This window comes from Giraffa tippelskirchi, chromosome 6 (assembly GCF_054371585.1).
Source record: "Giraffa tippelskirchi isolate mGirTip1 chromosome 6, T2T-mGirTip1v1.2.pri, whole genome shotgun sequence".
NCBI classification, from domain to species: domain Eukaryota; kingdom Metazoa; phylum Chordata; class Mammalia; order Artiodactyla; family Giraffidae; genus Giraffa; species Giraffa tippelskirchi.
The window spans coordinates 24,865,565-24,890,381 of record NC_137280.1 but is presented as its reverse complement, the minus strand read 5'-3'; the positions used below and the strand labels follow the sequence as shown (position 1 = coordinate 24,890,381).

General features: G+C 36.7%; 1 protein-coding gene across 1 annotated transcript in view; it reads right to left on the bottom strand.

The window, feature by feature from the left end:
* PKHD1L1 (PKHD1 like 1) overlaps positions 1 to 24,817 on the bottom strand; it is a 165,327-nt gene that overhangs the window by 23,388 nt on the left and 117,122 nt on the right. The window contains exons 59-71 of the mRNA XM_081503071.1: positions 23,018 to 23,191; positions 19,199 to 19,302; positions 17,713 to 17,842; positions 16,847 to 16,968; positions 15,180 to 15,270; positions 12,090 to 12,238; positions 11,885 to 12,007; positions 11,218 to 11,329; positions 11,019 to 11,135; positions 8,166 to 8,331; positions 5,473 to 5,705; positions 5,117 to 5,284; positions 1,119 to 1,276 (exon numbers count right to left, since the gene is read on the bottom strand). Coding sequence (XP_081359197.1) covers positions 1,119 to 1,276; positions 5,117 to 5,284; positions 5,473 to 5,705; positions 8,166 to 8,331; positions 11,019 to 11,135; positions 11,218 to 11,329; positions 11,885 to 12,007; positions 12,090 to 12,238; positions 15,180 to 15,270; positions 16,847 to 16,968; positions 17,713 to 17,842; positions 19,199 to 19,302; positions 23,018 to 23,191 — 1,847 coding nt within the window. The remainder of the gene's footprint in view (positions 1 to 1,118; positions 1,277 to 5,116; positions 5,285 to 5,472; positions 5,706 to 8,165; positions 8,332 to 11,018; positions 11,136 to 11,217; positions 11,330 to 11,884; positions 12,008 to 12,089; positions 12,239 to 15,179; positions 15,271 to 16,846; positions 16,969 to 17,712; positions 17,843 to 19,198; positions 19,303 to 23,017; positions 23,192 to 24,817) is intronic.

Here is a 24,817-nt window from a genome sequence, read left to right as displayed (position 1 = left end):
GAAAGGATGGAACTGCTCTTGCCGTTCTCAGGCGTCTCCTTTCCTTACTCCTCTCTCTGCCTCGTCTCATACTCATTACTGATGAGTATCAGTTCCTGATACTCTGGGAATTCTGAGTCTCATACTCTTAGAAAAGAAATCTATAGTATGAGACTTCTACTTAACCTCATACTCTTTTCCTACTGACATAGCATGAAGTTAATCATCCCAGCTGAATTTAGCTAACAGCAAAAAGCTGACTTGATTGAAGAGATTTTAGATAATGTGCTGTGATTTCTGAAGTAAGTTCCAAAGGTGTATTTCTGACATATATAAATAATAGCAGCATGGAAAAATGACAATATAATCCTGAGGGGCCGGTTTTAGATGCATGCTATTTTTATGTAAAAGTTCAGGTTTGCTTGCTAATCACACAAATCATAGGGCTCACTGTCACACCTCAGATGTAACAGCACAAGCCAGTGCATATGTGGAGAGGTGTTGAGAACTCCTGTGTGCTCTCAGGCTGATAAAGCTGTCTGGATTCACAGTAGTCTTAGTGGTACCCTACTGGTTCCTGAAAAGGAGCGGTAAGGCTGATGTTGTTCCAGAGGACAGGGAAGGAAGTAAAGTCCTTAGTGGACAGAAATATATGCAAATAACACCAATAACTCTTTTTGTAAGCCTCTGATTTTTTAAGTTTATTCATTACTTTTTTCTGGCCACACTGTATGGCATGCCGGATCTTAGTTCCCCGGCCCATGCAGTAGAAGCCTCGAGTCTAAACCACTGGACTGCCAGGGAATTCCCCAGTAATTCTTTTTTTTGTTTTTAGACTTTTTAAAATAAATTATTTCAAAATAATTGAACAGAAATAATCTTCATAGAATTGCTGAATGACAAAGTGCATTTCTTGACAAAGTCAATAAATGAAATAATTTTTATTATTTTTTACATACCTATCAATAATTACTTCATTTATTTATTTAAAATATTTTTTATTTTATATTGGAGTATAGTTGATTAACAGTGTTGTATTAGTTTCAGATAGACACAGGTATATGTACAATTGAATCAATCACTTTGCTGTACACCTGGAACCAAAAATAAAATAAGAACTTATTTCTATCTTGCCTTACCTTGTCATGGTCAACATTAAGCAACATCAGTCGAAGATTCTGAGGACTGGTGCCCGTGAAGTAGACCTCGTAAGATTTGCCCAGAGCCACGATGCTGTGAAACAGGGACAGTCTTCTTTGGCATGTGTACCCAGCACACCAGCCATGATCCTGTGGGCCTGCATCCACACAAATGAAAAGTTCATGCTCTGTATTACGAATATTACTAGTGCAAAGCCTGAAGTGTAATTGTATTCAAAATAAATTGCAGTGGTCAAGTTCAGCATTTACAGCCATTATCTATCCACCCATCCATTCAGTGATCTAAGCTAGTTCTCAAGCCTTGCCTTAAAAAAGAAGGCAGGGGTCTTTCCTGGTGGTTCAGTGGTTAAGAATTCGCCTGCTAATGTGGAGGACACAGATATGATCCCTGGTCTGGGAAGATTTCCAATGTCATGGGGCAACTAAGCCCGTGTACCACAACTATTGAGCCTGTGCACCATGGAGCCCGTGCTCCACGACAAGAGAAGCCACTTGAATGAGGAGTCTGGGCACCACAACTAGAGAGCAGCCCACGCTCGCTGCAACTAGAGAAAGTCCGTGCACAGCAACTAGAGAAAGCCCGTGCGCTGCAACTAGAGAAAGCCTGTGCACAGCAACGAAAATCTGCACGTGGCAACAAAGACACAGCATGGCCAATAAATAAATATATAAAGACTCCTGACGGACGTTAAACAAACAAAAAAGGGGGACATGAAAACTTTTTTTTGGAAAGGGAAGGCAAGGAAGCTACTCCCTCTCTACTATCCTTACTTTTAGACAGCCCAGGGTCAGAAGGGAAATTACTGTGTTGAGGATCTGCATTGGAAGGTTATTAAAGGAAATAGCAGATTTACCTATATATCTACTTTAATAATCATGTTTGAGTCCAGGCCCCACAGTGAGGAAGAAAATGCCTGATGCTTTCTCCTGTTTCTCCTATCAAATGTGACTTTGGGTGGGAAACCAACTTTCTCAAACCATTTATTGAGAAATACACTGTAACAGAGCTAATTTGCTAAAGATACAGCTTGTACCTAGAAAACATACACACTTGAATGCCCAGATCACTGATGTATTAATTATTTCCTTCACGCACTCATTTGTTCACTAGTTAATTTGTTAGCTTGACAAACTTTTAAGTGTGTTTTTATTGCCTTTAATATTCCTTCATGTTATTTTAATATTTTTGTTAATGAGGATAGGTATTATTGGGGGGTCAACATCATAAATAAACAGAAGAAATGTGAAAAATAACACTCCATTAAACTCTCTCAAAAGCCAAAAGAAAGTGGACAATTTCACCTGAATCCAGACATTTCCAGAACACATGTAATGTGACTTGTAAGAAACTTCTCTATTGCATTTCAGTTTTAAAGTGGCTGGGATTATATATATACACAGCAGTGAGATATGGGGTCGTGAAGAGTCGGACACGACTGAGCGACTTCACTTTCACTTTTCACTTTCATGCATTGGAGAAGGAAATGGCAACCCACTCCAGTGTTCTTGCCTGGAGAATCTCAGGGACGGCAGAGCCTGGTGGGCTGCCGTCTATGGGGTTGCACAGAGTCGGACACGACTGAAGCAACTTAGCAGCAGCAGCAGCAGAGATATGGAATGATGAATTTTCTTGATGTATTTATTCATTAGTTTTGCTCAGTTTCCTAGCTTGCTTGGAATTATCAATATTTATAACTGAATTTCGATTGAATTTTACATCAATATAAACTTCTGAAGCTCAATAGAGCATAACATATCCCTTAGCATTAAAAACATAAATCCTGCTTTTAAATAAACCTTCTTTGTGGGTTTTGGACACAGATATTTCTATGCATAAAATGAAAAATTTAGAGTAACATAAGCCATATTTTAAAAACAAATAAAATCGACGGAAACTTTAGTGGTATGTACAAATTTTATCTTGGAATTTTTCTTCCCACCTAGTAGAGACAACCCAAGCTTCAATAATCCTTCTAACACTGTCATAATTTTTGCCACTTTGCTATTATTTATGTTATCATTAAACTATATTCTCACTAAACTGACATGCATGTGTGATAAGTCAGTTTAGTCGTGTCCAGCTCTTTGTGACCCTATGGACTGTAGCCCGCCAGGCTCCTCTGTCCATGGGATTCTCCAGGCAAGAATACTGGAGTGGGTTGCCATCCCCTCCTCCAGCAGATCTTCTCAACCCAGGGATCGAACACACATCTCATGTCTCTTGCATTGGCAGGTGGGTTCTTTACACTTAGACAGTCATTTGTTAAAATTTAAATTCATTTAAAAGAGAAATGTCATACTGGAGGAGGAAACAGAACAGGCTCTATCTTGAAAGCAGGACTCCATCTTGGGCGGGACTGTGGACTTTGAGCTATATGCCCAGTATCTATGGAAACAAAATACCAACTGGAAAACCAGGCCCCCGGAAGGAAGAGCCCCAGGGCTCTCCATCGCCTAAAACAATACCCTAATTATCTGTGTGACAATAGAATCATACATTCTATTATGCTTATTGGGGAATGACCACATGCCTATTGATAATTGTCCACTGTTAACTACCTAGGTTTAAGGCATATGACTCATGGGTTGACTTTGATTGTATCTTTCTTTTTCCTTTGTTCAGACTAGTTTCAGGGAATTTGGGGAAGTGGGTTTGGGCATGTACGCTTAAGGTATATAAGGTTTTCACAAAAACTGGTTGGGGTCCTTGGCTAAGAGAAGACTCTGCCTTGGGCCTGCCGTTGTAATAAACTGCACTCCACTATCTGCATTATCCTTCTGAGTGAGTTTGTTTCCCAGAACGCGTGGCTACAACAATATCACTATTATAAATGGAAAACTTGTATTGCCTTTCAGGAAAAGCAAAATGTAAAAATAAATAGAATAAAATCTTTCCCCATATAAAACTGAGCAATTTGAAAACCTCTTCATTAGTCACTTATTGGTCTAAAATTCTTTCCATGGTTTCTCTGCTTTATAAAATCTGAAAGGTAGAATTTGAAACTGGGTTGACTATAGGTCATGGAAACCAGGCAGATTATACACTGGAGCAGAATTGAGGAGCGACTTAAAATCATGTAGCTGACAGAGCTCATTCTAGTCTCTTCAACAAGTTGAAAAAATGAACTTGTAGGGCATTGGCTATTTGGGGAATTTCAGAATATTCTGGTATATGTTGTGACATTGTCAGGACAGAGAGATCTTTCTGATCCTGGTTATGTGCCCCTTCAGCATTTCAAAGACTCTAAGCATGATTAGGGGCTAATATTTGAGCCCCCAATGCCACTTCAGGGATGTACAATGAGTCCTTGCCCTCTGTTTTAAGTAGCTTTTAGAACTTCACCTGTTTATTCAAAAACTCCTGGACACCAGAGTTGATCTGAATCCTCAGGATACCACTGCCTTCCATTATATGAGAGCCACCAAGGACCAGAATGGAAGGGACCTGGACTCTGGAGCTTGACAAGATATTCTTCATAGTCAAAGAAATCAGGATGGAGAAAAACCAAAGCCAAACAAAAAACCCCACAACACACTGATTCAAGATTAAATCTTCCAAGGATTCATGAAAATGAAAGATGTAGGTTGACACTGTTCATTCTCAAGTATTACAAATATCACATTATCAGTTTCTTAATTTATGTAAGGGAAATTGGGGTTTTTTTTGCAGACATTCAGATCAATTTTTTCTTAAATGTATTTATGCCACATTCATACCTATAAAGATGACTCAAGGCATAACCTTCCTCCTCTTTTTTTGACTCAATTTGGAGTCATTGCCTGCTTTCTAATGGGAGGGGGGTACTGCTGAAGAGTCAAGTCTCTTTCCCTTCCTTAGATCTTTCTTACAATCAGAGGGAAAGGAAGTTCAGATGTTTGCTAGTTCTTTGTGATAGGTAATTTATGAAATATGTCCATGAATATAATAAAGAGTGAATGCTTTGTGTAACTCTAGTTAATTTACATTGAATACCTACCATTAATGAGATCAACATAACCATTGCTCACTATAGCCACCGGGGAGAGTCTTCGGGTTTCTCTGTCAGAATCCAGGCTTTCGATAACCATCATTGCATATTCCATCCCAAAGCACCGATGGCCCTGCCATTCTGGAATGTATTTACAGGTTGAATCTCTAATGATTCCTGGAAATGGTAGAAAACACATTTATAAATGAAACAGAATCTCCTTACAAAAGCATTCACATATTATCTTTTGCTTGTACATATGATTAATAAGTACAAAATATACATTAGAGTACATCAATCATTAAAAATAAAAGATATATTTTGTCCTATGAACCTGAAGGCTAACAGAATAACATCCAACAAACCTTTATAAGGTGCTTTTTCAGTGACAGGAATTCTACTTCCATTTGGGAATGTGAGCATCACCTTAGGAATTCTATAGTCTCCAATTCCAAACTGGCTATTTCCATTCCATTCATATTCTGCTTCAGGTATCACTGAACCAGAATTCCCCAGGAAGGAGCCATCCAGATCTCTAAGTAAAGATTTTCTTTTGGCATCACAAACCATATCTACACAATCTGATGGATTCACCTTACTGTGGAGAAAAGGTGAAATGCATAAGTACTTAGATTTAGTATACCTCCCTATTTCTAGAGAGCATTAAATATACTTGCATATTTGATTAAAGTATCACAACATTGTTTGATTGAATCTTATTTCAGAAAGGATTCAAAGTGGGACCAAGTAGCATATATAATTTGCACTGTAATGAGACCTGCTTTCCCACTGTATTGATTTGGTCTATTATTATAAGTTCATTAACATTTCAAAAGGACAATTTATATCTGTGAGAAAAAAATTAGAATTCCATTTTGCTATTTTCTATTTTGTTGAATGATATAGTTCATATTTGTGCATTGCTCAAAATATACTAACACTGCTCAAAGAGTAAGTAAATTACTCAGTAGTGCAGACATAAACTCCTTGTGTTGGCAGGGAAGTCTTTATATTTTTCCCTTCCTTTTCTTTTTAATGGTTCTCTAAGAATTATAAATGGTTGCTTAATTTGCAATGTACTAGACATTGTATATACATGGTATATAATATACTTACACTATATGACATATACAATGGGGAAATAAAATTTATTCCAGAGTTATAGCAACAAAATACTATCTAGTAGACCTGAGATTTTTGTTAAAAAAGACATGAAACTATAAAACTCCTTACTCTACTCTATTAGTTTTGGAGAGGATTTGAATAAATATTTCTGTAAGTTATGTGTTCTTTGTGTTCAGGTGTGTGCAGAGTGTTTTTGTGAGCAAGTCTGTGAATAGAGTGCCCAGTGGCACTCTTACATTATAGTGTAGGGCTCCATCTTACTTCAGGTCCCAAAGAAACAGAACCTGAGATGTGGATTTTTGTTCAACTGAGTTATAAAGAGAGTCCTCAATAAGGAAAGGAGAGAAGCCATATACAGCTGCTGCTGCTGCTAAGTCACTTCAGTCATGTCCGACTCTGTGCGACCCCATAGACGGCAGCCCACCAGGCTCCTCTGTCCCTGGGATTCTCCAGGTAAGAATACTGGAGTGGGTTGCCATTTCCTTCTCCAGTGCATGCATGCATGCTAAGTCGCTTCAGTCGTGTCCGACTCTGTGAGACCCTATGGACAGCAGCCCACCAGGCTCCTCTGTCCACGAGATTCTCCAGGGAATCTGGATCCTCTGTCCCTGGGATTCTCCAGGAAAGAATACTGGAGTGGGTTGCCATTTCCTTCTCCACCATATACAACAAGGGAAAAAAAATGGGGGACAACTATGGTCTACATACCAGCTTCAATTTGATCTCAAGAGAACCTCTGGATCATGAATTACATCCAGAGGGGTTCTACCTCTTCTTGTATAAATTAATCTTTTTTTTTTATGGACTGCAAGAAGGTGGTAGTAGGGAGAGCTTTAGCCTCTCAGAGCTATTCCTGTTTGAATAATCTTCTGGAAAAGCAGGCGAATGCAGGTCATTACTGGCCAACATTAGAGCATTTGAGGACTGGATGAGCTGCCTAGTAAAAGGGATCTGGGATTGTGCCAACAGTATTCCAATAAAAGCACAGACTTCAAAGACACATTTTAAACCATAATGTTTTCTCCATGACCTAGATATTAAAGTTATATATGAAATCTGAAAGATTCAAGATAACCAGATAGGAGCTAATAGCTCACTGTGGGGGAGAGCCTCCAGTGAGCCAAAAAACACTTTGGTTTAACAATTATTGAGGAGATACTGGGTTTTCATCAAAATAAGATCAGATGAAACCAAACTAATTATGAAATACTGCATTTCTCTGAAAAGATGTCTATCTAATTAGCATTATTTCCTGTCTTCTCTCTGTACTGAAAATGGTCAAAGAGCTCTAATGGAAATTTTCTTTCCTCCAGTAGCTTCTTACATCTAATTTCCTGGTCTGTCCATCTTATGAAGAATAGCAGTTATTGGCTATATTCTTTCAAGACTTACGATCTAAGTGGTTCAACTTCTAGAAATATTCTGACACTAACTAACCTCTGTGATTGAAAAAAAATCATCATTCAAAGTTTCTGCATATTCTCAATCACAATGATTACAATGACTCTCATTTAATTTCCAAATATACGCTGTGGTGCATATAATAAGATATTTGGAAAGCAAAAGGAAACAAAAGAGGTAAGGAAAAGAGAAGAAATGATAGACATGACTTTCATTTCTAACGACTATTAGTGGAGAGATCTTAATGTACAAATACACTTCAGACTCGGTCTGTTACCTTTCATGTTTAAAGATGGTGCTATTTATGCTACACAAGCAGAAAAGCATGAGAAAATATACATAATAAGGCCTAGATTCTTCAACTTACCTGAAGGCATAGATATATTAGACACTTTCATAATGCCGATTAAAATTTCATAGACATGAACAATTACTTTAAATATAGCAACTTTCTCAGATCTATGGCAGGGAAATGAACCAATGGAAAACTGTGATGACAGGGAAGAAGGAGCTTAATTTTCACATATTTTACCTTAAATCAGGCCTATGGATAAATAGTTTTGATTGTTCAGTAGTGTCAACCAGCTGTATGTTCTCCACATGGATTGGATGCTGTAAATCCTCATTTAAAGGGTTAGTAATGAATATTACATTAGTTTCACCTGAACAAACATTTTTAAATCCAACAAACATTGTACCTAAAACAAAAATAATAGGAAAATGATTATCTGCTGTAGAGAAAGTGTTGAATCAGTTTCGCTTCAAATCTACTGCACCAAACATATCATTTAACACTACCTTGAACACAGAGCTTTTACATGTCAGATAGGTGTTAGTTGCTCAGTCATGTCCGACTCTTTGTAACCCCATGGACAGTAGCCCACCTGGCTCCTCTGTCTTTGGGATTCTCCAGGCAAGAATACTGGAGTGGGTTGCCATTCTCTTCTCCAGATCTTCCCGACCCAGGGATCGAACCCGAGTCTCCTGCACTGCAGGTGGGCTTTTCACTCTCTGAGCTACCAGGGAAGCCCATGGGTCAGGTAAGGCCACCACTATTTGTGGACTAAATCCACACCATTAAGGAGTCTTCTCTTGTATTTTCTCTGAGCTTAGCATATTTTCTCTGTGATTTGCTTTAGACAATGGGACAAGAGCAATATAAACAGATCTGAAAAGAGCTTGCATATGAGGGCTCACTCTCTGGGTACTTTGGGGAAATTCTGTGATTATTAGCATGTGAATAAGCCTAGGAGATATTTGGTTCAGTCATTCCCATTATCCCATCAAGGGCCAGCACCAATCACCAGACGTGGAAGTGAAACTATCCCAGACTAACCAGTCCCTAAGACATCTCGTAAAATGATAGCAGCTCAGTGAACAGTCCTAGGTAAGATTAGCAGAACTGCTCAGCTGAACAAAGCCTAGATTGCCAAGCCACAGAATCATGAGCTAATAAATGGTTGTTTAAAGGCTCTGAATTTGGAGGATGGTTTGTTACACAGCAAAGGGTAACTGAAACACTATTGATCCCTTGGTTTTACTGCAAATATTATGTGGTCCAAAGGTAAAACTGATTGGATCAAAAAACAAGCTCTTTTGCACTTAAAATTTCATTACTCAAAACTTAAAACAGTAAAAAGTGGCTCCAAAAAATTCTTAAATTAGCTATATGTTATCTACTACCCTGTTTGATTACATTTTCTTGTAAGAAAATATTGCATATGCATGAATATAAACCTGTAGATTAATATTAACAAAATATTGCAGCAGTAGATGCTGTTCATACACTATGCAGATATCCTTTATTGGTCTTAAACCTATGTGGCATGTTAAGCAATTTTTGGCGAGGTTATCCACATTATAAAGTGAAAGTCGCTCAGTCGTGTCTAACTCTTTGCAACCCCATGGACTATACAGTCCATGAAATTCCCTAGGCCAGCATACTAGAGTAGGTAGCCTGTCCTTTCTCCAGGGGAGCTTCCCAACCCAGGGATCAAACCCAGGCCTCCCACATTGCAGGCGAATTCTTTACCAGTTGAGCCACAAGCAAAGCCCATCAACAAAGGCAGCAGGTCAATAACTTAGACATCTAAGTTTTGACATACTATTTCTCATAATTTTAATTCCTAAAAATGCGAAACAAATTATCATCATTTCCCCAACTCTGTCCTCACTATGCACTGACTATGCTCCTCAATGGGCCCTGAGTCTGGTTCTCATGATGGTCCGACCTTGGTCCTCACATCAGCCTATCTCTTGTCCTCACTAGGGAGGGCCTGAAACTCGTCTTCTAGAGCCTGAAACTAGTCCTTTCTACGGCCTAATTCTTTGCCTAGCAAATGCCTCACTCTATGCCTCACTATGGCCTGAAAGTTTTCCTCACTGAAGCCTGATTCTTTGGCTCACTGGGGCATGATTCCTTTTCTCACTAAAGCCTGAATGACTCCCCACTGGGACCTGATTCTGGTCCTCACTATGGCCTGACTCTCATCTGCCTTGTTGCAAGACTCTCATACTCATTATGGTTGACTCTCATGCTCACTAGGGTCTGACCCTAATCCTCACTTTGGCCTGACACTTACCCTCACTATAGCCTCACTCTGGTCCTCACTATGCACAAATGATGATAATTTGTTTTGCATTTCTAGGAATTAAAATTATGAGAAATAGTATGTCAAAACTTAGGTGTCTAAGTTATTGACCTGGTTTCTCTGAGGGGACACTGGTTAAAGTTTTCATGAAAGGGAGACTTGCTAAACTGAAGTAGAGGATGGCTCAGTGTATTTAATGGGAAAAATGAAAATACTTGGCATATTCTCTATATGAATTTGTATGTAACTATTTTATATTTTTAAGGATGCAGCCTGGTTCAGTGAAAAGGCAGCAGATTTTTAAGTTAAGAGATCTTGATTCTAATCCTAGCTCTGCCAAAAGCAGAGGAAGTTTGGGAAAACATTTAAGTTCTGTGAACTAAAATTTTTTCAGCTGTAAAAGGTTCTAATATTATATAACCCAAATGATACAAAAGGGGATTCCAATTTAGAGAAACTAAGTAATATTAAATCATTATACCAGTGCCTTTTCTGTTGTTTGAGAAGGAAAATGTAATGTCAGTTCTTTAATATATATAAAAATTTGGCCAGGGAACCACTTTTTAATTTTTCTGGCCACATCACATGCAGAGTCCTAACCACTGAACTGCCAGGGAATTCCCCAGGGAACCATTCTTGAAATTGACTCTGATGTCCAGTTTCTTTGCTTGTCATATTGAGCAGATTACTTTAATCATTATTTTTTTAACTAACAATGAAATTACTAGTTATATTCTACATAGTCTTTACATCACTTAATTGAGTAGATTTTCAAAGACTATGTTTAAACTTGCCTGAGATGTCCAAAAGGCCACTGATGGAGTTATAACTCATGATCCCTGCATGGGGTTTCTGAGGCGCCATGTTATGTGCTGAAGAAAAGGTAGGCCAGCAAATCCCACTTCTCCCACCTTTTATGAAAAGAAGAAAGTCAATGAAACTTGAATATGCACTCTTATGAACCCCCAAAATCAAAAATTCTAAAATCTTTACCTGATGGAGGTCTAGAACTTCGATGGGCAGCAGAAAGTTCAATATTGGGATCATCATTAGTTAGGACATCAGAGCAATTAAATTCAGGGCTACTTCCAACAATTAGGGAGTTCTATTTAAAAAAGTTCAAAAGGTAAGCTTTAATAACAACTTTTCTTAAAAGAAAACATGACAATGAATAGTACTGAATTGAACTGTAGCAAAGCACAACCTATATAACTTTGAGAAGTGGATCATTCAGTAAACCAAGACGCAAAAGATGTGATTTCTACCCTGAGTGGATGACACTCAAAGCAGGAGTGGGGAGACAGGTATATAAATAATATATATAATGGCATGTTGTGTTTCTATGATAGGAATTTGTGCAGGGAACAGCAGGAACAAAAAGAGGACAAAGTGTCAAAACTACCTAAGCGGGTTAGGAGACTTCATAGTGTGAGTGAAAATTAAACTAACTGTGGCAAGATTAGTAAGCGATAAGCAAGAAGAGATGAGGGAAGGAGCAGGGAAAGGGAAGGATGGAGAGATTCCTGGCAGAAGACGATGAGCACAAAAGCAGGGGGTGTGACTAGAAGGGCGAAGAAGTCAAAAAAATCATTTGCATTCAATAATTTTACCCTTCTCAGAGTTGTTCTTTCTGCTTTGTGTGGCTGCATTCAATTCTTACCTTAATTTGCACTGTTTTACTGGAAATCTTGTGAGATACAGCAGATGGCATGTAAATCATTGAAAAAATGGCCATTCCATTGTCAATCAGGGTCACATTGTAGATATGCACACTCTCCGTGGTCTGTAATAGAATTTGTAGGTTACACAGTACAGAATACAATCATTAAAGAAAATAAACAATCACTTTTTGGAGATCCATTTACCTGAAAATAAATTCCGTAATCCCAGCATGACCAAATGGTAAATCCCTGTATAAGCGAACATCCAGGAAGGCCATCTTGGTTCATATAGATACCAAATAAACCTCCATGGGCTTCATTGTCAAACCACTTTTCCAGAGAATTAGACTGACCTTTGAAGGAAATAGAGAAGCAAAGAATTAACATTATGAATCAAATGACAATTATAAGCAGTATTGGTTAAAGTTGAAATTCTTTTAAAAATTAAATATATAATTTTGATGCAAGTTTTAACAAGATTATCAAATATTTGCATGGCTCCACCATTTATAGTTTATTTAGCATTTTTCTCATCTAATTTGTCTCTTCACTGTTACTCAGAATAATTGTTTACTCATTTACAAAAGTTTGACTTAAAGCTAGTACCCTTAATTTATATCTGATTAAAGATAAGTTTCCTTAGAAAGATTATGAAGTTTGGATTCAAACAAGGCTAAACTGAAAAATACAATGATACCACTTGTTGCCTATCATTGTTGCTGGTTTCTTCTGATCATCCCTTTGTCAAGTAAAGAGTCACTTCCTTAAAAAGCTTTCTCTGACAACCTGATTCAAAGTAGTACTTCAGGGGGACTTTCCTAGTGGTCCAGTGGCTAAGACTCCATGCTCCAAATGCAGAGGGAGGAGGTTCAAGCCCCAGTTGGGGAACTAGTTTCTGCACGCTGCAACTAAAAGATCCCACGTGCTGCAACTAAGACCTGGCGCAGTCAAATAAATAAACAAATATTAAAAAAAAAACTACAACAACGAGGTAGCACCTCAGTCACTTAACATGGCATTACATTTTTTTCACTTTGATGTTTGTGAATTACTCATCTCCTCTCTTCTATTAGAAATAAGCTTCATGAGAGAAGAAACTGTGTCTAGCTCCTTCACTGCCAGATTCCTAAAGCCTAGAAAGTAATGAAGAGGTAGGTGCTCATCAAATATTTCTTGAATTAATGCATGCATGATCTTGGGAAAGATGCTTAAAATTTTATAACTTCAGTTTCCTCATATATAAAAAATTTTAATGCCTAATTCAGGGTTGTTTCAAAATGAAATGAAATAATTAAATAAAGTGCTTCAATAAATGGAAGCTATATCCATTATTAATACACAGGATAATTAAAGTGGATTTTCATGAAAGTTTTACTTATGGACAAACCAGAGCAGTAACCTTAAACACCCCCTCCTAACCATGCACAAATTTAAGGATTCCTTATAAAGAGGAGCACCATCTCCTAGATTGTACATTGTACCAGCTCTCTTGTCCAAGTTCCCCAAGATCTCACTTTCTCCATCTTCTACTGCTTTTCCCTTCTTCCTTTGAGACTGACATTTCATCTATGGTCAGTTTGCCTGATTTCTGTTTTGTTTTCTCCCTAAGAAGCTGTTTTCATGTCTACACTTTGCTTCTGTACAGTGTAGCCCCATGGACAAGCATGGCTTTACCTCTGGACCTACTTGAGTCAGAGTTCCCTTCCCAGCATCCCAGCCCCTCACTTGTCTGGGACATGAATTGCGTACATTGATGTTGCATCCCAGGAACTTAAATCTTCAATGCCTTTGTGATGTCTCATTTTTCAATTGCTGTAAATCTAAAACCTCCTTATAAACACTCCCAATTATTTAGGAAGATCAACATAGTCAGTAAAAATATATTACATGGCATTATACATATTAGTAAATACTCATATTCACAGGTCATATTTTGATTTAAACAAATCCACAACAACACTTCAAAGAAATTTTACAAAATTACATATTTTAAAATTTTAAGTCAAAGAAAAGCCACTTTTAAGCTGTTGGGAACTACAATATTTAAAAGGAGCATACATCAAGGAATCAGTTAAGTCTGTGCCAAAGTTGTTTTATTCCTTCAAAATGTATTTTGCACAAAAATAAGATTAAAGTCCAATATTTGTTGAATGTATAGGAAAAAAATGCTTACTCAAAGAATTTCAAAAATAACTACAGAGATGTAAAAAAAATCAACTGTAGAAGGGCTACACATTTTTCAGAGAAAATTCCATTTCCTTAGCTAAGTTTCTCAAGAGGTAAGGCCTGCAGTTCTCTTATTCTATTTTTTTTTGATTCAATAATTAATTTACCTGGTTTAGAAGTCAAGAGGTTATAAAAATTTATACAGTAATAAGTGGCCAGGCACCCTGTTCCTACTTACCTTCAATGACTTTTTGCTGTAACACTTTCAGTGTTTCTTTATGTAAATGCATATACTGTGTGTGTGTATGTTAGTCAGTTGCTCAGTCATATCTGACTCTTGGTGACCCCATGGACTGTAGCTTGCCAGGCTTATCTGTCCATGGGATTCTCCAGGCAAGAATACTGGAGTGGGTTGCCATGCCCTCCTCCAGGGGATCTTCCTAACCCAGGGACTGAACCCGGGTCTCCCACATAGTAGGCAGAGTCTTAACCATCTGAGGCACCTGAGAGCCCGCATAGACCACGCGTAGCCTTTTCTTCCCTTTCTTCCACAAAACATACTATACACAAAACAGTTTTACACATACTGTTCTGCAACCTCCATTTATCATTTTAGAATATCCTGGTGATTTCTCCATGCGAATACATAGATATGCATCTTTTTCCTTCTTTTGTAGAGGGGCCTAGTGTTCCAACGTTTGGCTTTCTATAACTAGCCCACAATAACTGGACACAGGGTAGCTTTCAGTTTTTTGCCAGTACAGACAACGCTGTGATGAATAACCTTGTTCACAAATCTTTTTCTCACTGTTGTAGAGGTAACTGTTAGATTACAGGAAGTAGAAATGTTGAGTCAAAGGTAAATGCCTCTATAATTTTGGTAGCTCTTGCCAGATTCCCCTTTGGAAGGGTTATATCACTGCGTGAAGAGTGATGTGGGTGAAGGAGAAGAAAATCGGTTTTAGTTTTTTCTTTAAACCCAATATTATATAGAAAAAATTTTGTTTGTTGAGTTCTTTCAGTGCCCAGGAAAAGGCAATATTACATATTCAACTGACAAACAATAATTATTTATTTCTAACAAATTTGGACAAGATATTTCCTAATTTTAATGACCCAAAGACTTACTTGAGCAAGGTTCACCATCAATGCGGTATCCGGCCCTTCCAAATCCAGCCACTACATTATTTTGTAAGACTGTATTGGTCCCTCTATTTATCTGGTGCAATGATAAAGAAAATGCTTTAGGTCAGGCTTTTACACAATTATGCAATGAGAGCAGGTATGCAACATACACCGGTAAACTAATTACCACAATCCTTTCTGAAGTAAAAAATTAATTTATTATTCACCCATAGTCAAATTTATAATACAAATGAAGTACTGAAATTACCTTAGGTTCTTGGTATAAACCCACCACTAGATACTATACCTTAGTCTTCATTAGAAAAGTACATTAAAGTACATTTCAGTCACAAAATCCACTGGATGTGGTTCAATATTAACAAGCCATACACCAAATTACAGTATTATAGCAAGATTACAAAAATTTTGTCACTCTTTTTGGTTATATTCTGTCACCAGTTTGATTAGTTAAGAAAAAGGCAACTAAGGCTATTATAGTGGGTCATTAAATTCAGTAGAGGCCTTCACTAGTTTAAAGAAAATTTGCTATAATAAAAACAGGGTTAGAACAAGCATTAGGTAATTACTAAACAATTTTATTTTCTGAGCCAAATCAGAGTGGTAGAAATGAAAAGTACAAAGCATAGAAGGTTTATTTCTTGCCTCATAGTATCAGCAAAACAGACAAAGTCTAACTGAAAGCATAGTAAACACCCTTATCTTTAAAGATGATAAAAATAGTCAAATACAATTCATAAAAGTAAAATAAGTGTCTTTCAAAAGACATAACTAACTTTAATTGACATTTGGTTACATTCTAACATCTATAAACAGATGAAAAGAGAACATTACTACCTCATAAATGTATACTAAGGTCCAGACTTTTGGATTTTGCTTTAAGGTGATTATTAACAGTTGCACAAAAACAAAATTCAATCCCTATCCCATCTTTCAAAGTGAGCTATTTTTAATTCTTTTCCCTTCCTACGGTTTAAGTAAGCAAAATAAAAACAAAAGGAAGCTGTCTTTCCTCCAAATCTTCCTTCTGTACTTTCTACTTTCTTGTTCACAATCTCACTCGACATCTAAACAAATAGCTAAAGCAACTCAAGAAACTTCACGGGAAATAGGGTCCAATTAGTAATATCTGATAAGAAATCTTGCATATAGAAGAATTTTAGATGAAAAACGAATTTTAGACTTTCTATATTAAGTCTATCATTCTAATTTTTCATATAAGGAAGGAAACTAAATTCAGAGTTAAACAGTAATATGTGTAAGGCATTCTGTCAATTGGCAGCAGAGAAACCCTGTAATGGAGCTTGAAAGCAGTAACTAATGTTGGAGAAGCAAGGAAACAGGGAGAACTACTTAAACCAAAGGATGCCAACACAGAAAAATCCAGTGGCTACTGGAGCTCACCTTTTTTTAAAATTGGAGTATAACTGCTTTACCATATTGTGTTGGTTTCTGCTGTACAACAAAGTGAGTCAGCTATATGTATATAAACATCCCCCCTACTTGGAGCTCCCACCCATCCCACTCCCTCATCTCACCCTTCTAGATCATCAAGGAGCACTGAGCTGATTTCCCTGTGCTATCCCACAGGTTCCCACTGTCTCTCTCTTTTACACATGGTAGCTTACAATCTTTAAATTTGTTCATACTACCTCAATTGCGGCATGCCAGAGAGTGGAACTCAGATCTTTTCTGTTCTGATAGGTTCCTGGCCAGACTGAAAGTGTAACCAAGTTTCCTCGGACTCTGTTGGCATCTCCCCATATTCTTATGCCTAGAAAAAAATAAAATCTTCCCAATACATATAAATTTGTAATGAATACTATGGAGAATGTTGTTCATTTCTTCCATGAAATCAGTTTTCTAGTTTGAGCCTGACAAACGAACCTCTTCAGTTTTAGAGCAAATCCTCTAAACTCTTTGATACTCTACCTCTTTAACAGATTTCCTGAAATAGAATCTTCTGGGGGTGTTTGTTAAATATGTGGGTTCACAGGCTCCACCCTAGATTTTAACAAACACACACTCATACTGTATACACCTTCACTGAGTTTGTATTATGCTTTAGACTAATATTCAAGAAAGGTTAATTCCCTACAATCAAACTTACTTTTTATAAAATAATAGCACTTATTTGTGAATAATCTTTTTGATTGATGTGTGAGAAATATGTTAAAAGTCATAGTAATTTTAAATATTGCTGACTAGATAACTCACATAAGATCACCGTCTGATAAATATTTCTAGAGCTGTACTGTCCATAGCTACATATGACTACTTATATGTAAAGTAAGTACAATTAAATTAAGTATAATTAAACTTAAAAATACAGCTTATCAGTCACATTAGCCACATTTCAAGTGTTCAGCGGCCACATACAGTTTAGTAATTCCCATGTCAGCACAAACAGGCCATTTCCATTTTTGCAGAAAGACCAATTGGACACCATGACTCCAAAGCTTGCACACAAGGCTATCTTAGAAAGACAGATTATTGGACCAAAATATTATCATATTACCTTCCCCCACTGTAAAGTGAATGACATTATCATCTATGTCCAATCCATCTGTCCCAAATACACCAATTGCAGGGGAAAAGACATTGTGAAAAGCACAGCCTCGAACATAAGATGAGCCACGTTCTTGAATCTATAAAACATTGAGATTCAGTAAACATTTAAAAAATAAAACTAAATTATATTTAAAGAAAAAAAATTGAAGTAGGTGATTTTCAGGAAACAAATCTTGATAAATAAAATACTCAGTTTATATTCCATGAAAGGATATGATTTCCCAGGAGATCTTTTAATCCTAGGAAATTGCTATATTCTTCAATTTATGATTAAATAAAGCAAAAAAAATTTGCTTACTTTAAAAGTGAATTAAAAATTCTCCAGTGCTTTTCTATGCATTTATGTTTTATCACTACTTATGAAATGCAAAGAAATTTAAAATTATTTTTCAAAATAGTTTATTATATGATGACCAGGGATTTTTTTTTAACAATGAAAGTTGATACTCTAGGCAAGGGATTGAAATTCAAATATCTGTAGGAAAACAGTCAATGAGTAGTTTAGGGGTTTCAACTTCAAACCTACGTGATTTTTTTTTTAATTTTATTTATTTATTTTTATTGACATATAGTTGATTTACCATGTTGTGTTAGTTTCAAGTGTAAGCAAAGTGATTCAGTTACACATATATATCTATTCTTTTTCATAGTTTTTTCCATGATAGGTTATTACAAGAATATTGACCATAGTTTCCTTTGCTATACTGCAGGTCCCTGTTTATCTATTTTACATACAGCAGTGTGTATGTGTTAATTCCAGACTCCCAATTTATCTCCTCCCCAATAATATATGTACATATTTTATTTAAACATTTTTATTTTATATTGGAGCATAGTTGGTTACAATGTTGTGTGAGTTTCAGATGTACAGCAAAGTGATTCAGTTATACATATATGTATCAATTCTTTTTCAAATTCCATATAAGAAATATACACTTTCTCATTTTTTCTTAAGTCACCAGCCCTCTAGGCATATTTACCCAGATAAATATGCCTTTTGACAGAGGCATGGATATTCAGACGTGCTTTTCGTTTGAGAAATTTAAGCAGTACTCACTTTGTTTAATAGTAACTATTTGGACATATTTTTGGTCATTGTAAAGCAAAGCAGAGATGTGAAATACTATCATAGATCTTTAATTTTTCTACCTCCTGTGCTCCAATTTCCTTTTTATTTTTTTCTTACTGGCCTTAAATAAATGAATAACATGGTTGGAATCAAATGGTTCCAACATGACATACATACATAACTAGGAGGACATGGTTAGACTCCTGCTGTGAGTCTAAAAATGGGAAACATAGGTAAGAAATTTTTATTATGTTAAATTTAGTTTTAGCAATTCTAAGATATGGCTATTTAGTAAAGTCAAATGAAAATAAAATTAAAATATTTAATTTTGAGTATATGCAAAAATTTAAAATAAAGTACAAACCTGTCCGAGGTTAAGAAATGTTACAGCATATCTTGGGTCCGTGCTATCTCTGAAGCCTTCTTGACCACTGTGATAAAATTCCACATTACTTATTCTTGCATTTCCTGGTGGGGAAAGTAGTTACACATTTTTTTCTTTGAAACTGAATAAAAGTTTTTGAAAAACTATGAAAGTTCTAGTAATTTTCCAAATTACAAATTTGTTTTCAACTTTTTCAAGGAAATTACATTCATTTTTTGCTCTTTTAATACAAATAAGGTATTGTTTCTAAAGTTGTTTTTTTCACTGCCTTTCCAAAAACCTCTTTAGACATTTTCTTGTGAATAGTATCCATTCTCCATGAAATTCTAATATCACAGATGCACTACACATTGGGGTTGCAAAGAGTTGGACACAACCTAGTAACTGAACAACAACAACTACGTATCTGTCACTGTATAGGGGCCCTTTGGAGGGCCATAAAGTATTTAAGCTTTTTATGCCCCCAAGAGTCAGTTTACACCTGTTGGTGTTATATTGTCCCTGTTAAGAATGCATGACATGAGATACAAGTTATAATTTACCTGACATTTCAATTTTGATGCTCCAAAGAGCTTTTTAAAGACATTATCTTTACATAATTTTTTCCAGAATATGCACTGCCAAGTATCTGCAGATCGAGTTTGTCATAAGTGCCACTGAAGTGACAAAAAGCAATTTCATAGATTATTAGGAACAGCCATAACAATCTGTGAGAGATGACTCTATGTCAAGTTCTGTACTAAGTGTATAACAGGCAATGTTTAATTCTTGTACAACGTCTATGAGTCAGGAACTCTGATTATTCCTGTCTTTTATACAGGTTAACTGGGGCACAACGATTCATGTCTGAAAAAAAAAACAGTCGAGAATATTCCTTGTTTCAAAAACTGATATCTAATGAAATGCATTGGAGAAGAGTTATTTTACACTAGAAGGGAAATTGATTTCTGTCTGGAAATCCATGAGCAGGTGTTTGGATATATGGTGAAGAACATAATAAGTTCATAATGATACTAATAAGAAAACAAAACTAAAACTCCTTGTCACCTTCAGAGGATGATTGGGAACCAATTCATTATTTTGAAAACCAATAAATAAAAGGAAAGAATTCAACATTTTTTCTATCTAAACTGTCCTTCAAGGTGGTCAAACAGTTGTCTGGGGAAGCTTCTCTTTATAGAAATATTCAAGATTATAAAAGAGGAGGGAATAGTAGTATTACCTTTTTAAACCTCAGTGATTTAATAGATCCAGGCAATGATTATTAATAACAGCTAACGTCACAAAAGGAAGAACAATTGTATATTATGTGCCTATTAATGGGAAAACCACCACCAGTTGTGAGAAATTCTCGCCTAAAAATTGAGTCTGGATCTGGTCATTTTCCTAGTTCTAAATTTGCTACTTATTCATAGAGAATACAAAGGAGGCAGGAACATGTTAAATTCTAGGGGTGCATCACTATTTGGGGCTATTGCAGACATTGTATGACAGATGACCTAGCTTCTTTTGTTAGCAAATTACAAGGGAAGAAAAATGAATCGGAGATTTAAGATTCATAACCAGTTGCAATATGGATCTATTTAGAGTCCAACTTGAACAAAAAGAGTCAAAGAGAAAGAAGGAAATAAAGAAAGGAAGGAAAAAAAAAAGACAGAAGAGGAAAATGGGAAAGGGGAGGAGGGAAGAAGAAGGAGTGGGAGGGAAGGAAGAGGAAGAGGAAGAAGGGATGAACTGGAGAATTCTCAACAGTCGTTTGATGCTTAGAAATTATAGCTAACATTTTAAAATCTGATTGTTACAGATGTTTTGAAAGATGTCTTTTAGGTTTACACACTGAAATACCTCTAGATGAATATGTGGTTGCTTCATTCATAATAGCCAAGATATATAAACAACCCAACTGTCCATCAATGGGATGAAAGGGTAAAGATGTGAGATACCCTCCCCTCTATCTATCTAAAATATTTCACTGTATATATACATGACACATCATTCAGCCATGAGTAAGAAAGGATGAAATTCTGCCATTTGGGACAACATGGATGGACTTGGAGGGAATTACGCTAAGTGAGATAAGTCAGACAGAGAAAGATAAATGCTGTATGATTTCATTTATATGCGGAATCTTAAAAAGCTTCTACATATAAATGAAATGGACTCGGGTTCCATCCCTGGGTCAGGAAGATCCCCTGGAGAAGGAAATGGCAATCTGCTCCAGTATTCTTCCATGGAGAATTCCTCGGACAGAGGAGGCTGGCAGGCTACAGTCCTTGGCATCGTGAAGAGTTGGACATGACTGAGCGACTAACATACACAAGAAAGCTGAACTCATAGAAACAGAGAATAGCAAGGTGGTTATCAGGATCTGTGGGGTGGGAGAAATAGGGAGCTATTTAAGGGTATAAACTTGCAACTAGTAGATAAATAAGTCCTGGAGATCCAATGTACAGCATAGGAAAACAGTAAAAATACCATATTACAAACTTCAAAGTTGTTAACAGACTAGGTCTTAATTGTGCTCACCACAACCAAAGAAATAATAATTATATGACATGACAGAGATGTTAGCTAACACTACTGTGGTAATCAAATGGCAATATATAAAAGTATCAAATCAACATACTGTACACCTGAAACTTACACAATATTATGTGTCCATTATATCTTAAAAAATATATGCCTGCTGCTTCAAAATAATCTGGGGCTTGAAGAAAGTGGGTGAGCACATAGGTAAAACAAGATTGGCCAAAGCTGATACTTGTGATAATTGGTGATGATAAGCATTATACATTTCTCTATTTTTAATATATGTTAGAAATTTTCCTTTCACAACAGATTGGTTGTGCTTGTTATGAATTGATTTGTCTTTGAGTGTGGTGCTGGGTGGGCTTCCCAGGCGGCACTAGTGGGAAAGAACCTGCCTGCCAATGCAGGAGATACAAGAGACGCAGGTTTGATCCCTGGCCTGGGAAGATCCCCTGGAGAAGGGCATGGCAACCCACCCCAGGATTTTTGCCTGGAGAATTCCATGGACAGAGGAACCTGGTGGGCTACCAGTCCATAGGATCACAGAGTTGGACATGACTGAAGCAACTTAGCACCAGGCATGTGATAGTAGGTAAGCTGTTACCTAAGGTCATTGTTAATTTGATAATTATTTTGTCTATGAAGATAAAATTAGAAGAATAATGTTAGGAATTTGGTTCTGGAGGGTGGTATCTGGACTATATAATACATACCAAGGCTCTATTTTTCAGTGTTAAAAACAATACATCAGGCCCAAAACAGAGTCCCTTTTGCTAAGCCCTGCATCACCAAACAGACTTAATTACAGTTTCAGCTCTCCTGAAATGGAATCTTAAACCAGCCCATCAGCAATTGCCTGATCAGCATTGATTAGGTAATCTGCTTGATAAACCTCTGCTCCCTCTACATGAAAAGTAGCCTTGCAATTGCCAACCCTCTTTTTGCCTAGTATAACTGACTTGCTGCTGCTTCCTTCTGCCTATAAAAGTCTTCTGTTTCGCACAGCTCTTTGATGCTCCTTTGCATTTGTTAGATTGGCTGCTGCCCCATTCATATATCCTTGAATAAAGCTAATGAGATCTTTAAACTTTACTCAGTTGGATATATATATATATATAAAACACAAGTTGTATATACATATATATGTACATATATATATATATATTTAACACAAGTGATCCTATAAAGGAATGAGGATTATTTAAGAATTAAATACGGAAGAGACCATGCTATATTTCATTTAGAAAAATAAATTGAATCTGTACTAACCTTTAAAAGTCACCATATTTTCAGTGAAGGAACTGACTAGGACGCGTGCACCAAAAGATTCCTTCAACCAACCTGGATAATCTTCACCAAGTATTTTGATGTTCCTACTCAGTATCCCAACATCGGCGGCTAATGCGTAGCTCTGACTAGTTCCAGGAATATGGTATCTTTCAGCTGCAGCAGGATAGTTAGATTATTACCAACCCGGAGAAATATCTGTCTTTATTAGTTTCTTTGCAGCTTACAGGCCACATAACTTTCTAATATGCCAAAAGTCAGAACAAATACATGAACTGATTTGAATTACACGCTTAAACGTACACAGATGGCAGCTAGAAATTACATCTTTTTATTTATAAAAAATAATCAAAAGTAATTCTTCTATTTATACCAAAGCAATTATTATAATTGCTTAAAAGTTATTGCTTCATAGGTATTTTGCGATCACTTCAAATTATACATAAAAATATACTTGTAAGGCAAGTTGGGGAGCTTACTGTAATTTTAACAGATGAGGAAATGAGATAGAGAAGTAAAAGAACTTGCCTATGGCCACGTGGAGAATCAGTAACACATAGATATTACCTCTCCTGATGCTTAAACCTTGGTTTGCTCTGCTTTTCCTGTGATATGTTTTGTACCAAACACAAATCTTTATAAATATGTAGTATATCCTATTTATCAAACACAGTCTGTACATTTATATTTTCATGATTTAAAAACATAACCTAAATTACATTCTACATTTCAAGAGATCTCACTCAAAACTTTAAGACAAGCAGGTACATTTTAAACAGAGAAGTATCTGGTACTTTAAATGAAAGAACCTATGCTATCAAACTTCAAAAACTATCTTATGATTAAAATATTCTTCAAAGAAACCCTTTACTTTTGATTTAAAGAAAAAATATGTGATATAGAATGATAAACATGTGATTCTATCAAAATTCTGCTTTAAAAAGTTTCTTTTTCCATGCAGGTCAGATACCCACCAGTGTATCATGCTGCCTTAGCTGGGGTTCTCAGAAACATCAGAAGTACCTGAATGGCTTTTCTAACATTACACTCCTGTCTGCTTCCACCTCCTGAGATTCAGATGAAGGTAGCATGTGAGATGAGGCTTCCCTGGTGGCTAAGATGGTAAAGAATCTGCCTACTATGCAGGATACCTGGGTTTGATCCCTGGGTTGTGAAGATTCCCTGGAGGAGGTCATGGCAACCCACTCCAGTATTCTTGCCTGGAGAGTCCCCATGGACAGAGGAGCCTGACAGGCTATAGTCCATGGGGTCACAGAGATGGACATGATTGAGCGACTAAGCACAGCACAGCATGTGAAATGGGAAAAGCCTGGGGTGCTGGGAAGGCCCTGATTCTACAAGCTGAAAGATCACCTTCAATTGATTCTGATTAATTCCTTCTCTCTTTGAGAATCAGAGTTTATCATTTTGTGGTAGCTTGTCTAAATGCAGTTACCACTGAGGAATGTGTCAGTGAAACCAATCAGGGCAAAGATGCTCTTGGATCAAGGTTTCTCAAATTTCAGTGTGCATAAGTATGTCTGGAAGTTTGCTTAAAACAGAAAGTGCCAGCCTTATCCCATGGAATATAACGGTCACGCCAAATATTTGCTGAATAAACGAATAAACATATAGCAGGAACTCTTGGCAGCCAACACATGAAGAGTAGCACCCTCTGGGTACCACTGCCAATCTCACTGAAATGTACCTATAAAATAATTGTGAGATATTTCATCAAATAATTGCAATTACAGAGGAGAGGACTAAAATGTGACTTTTTCA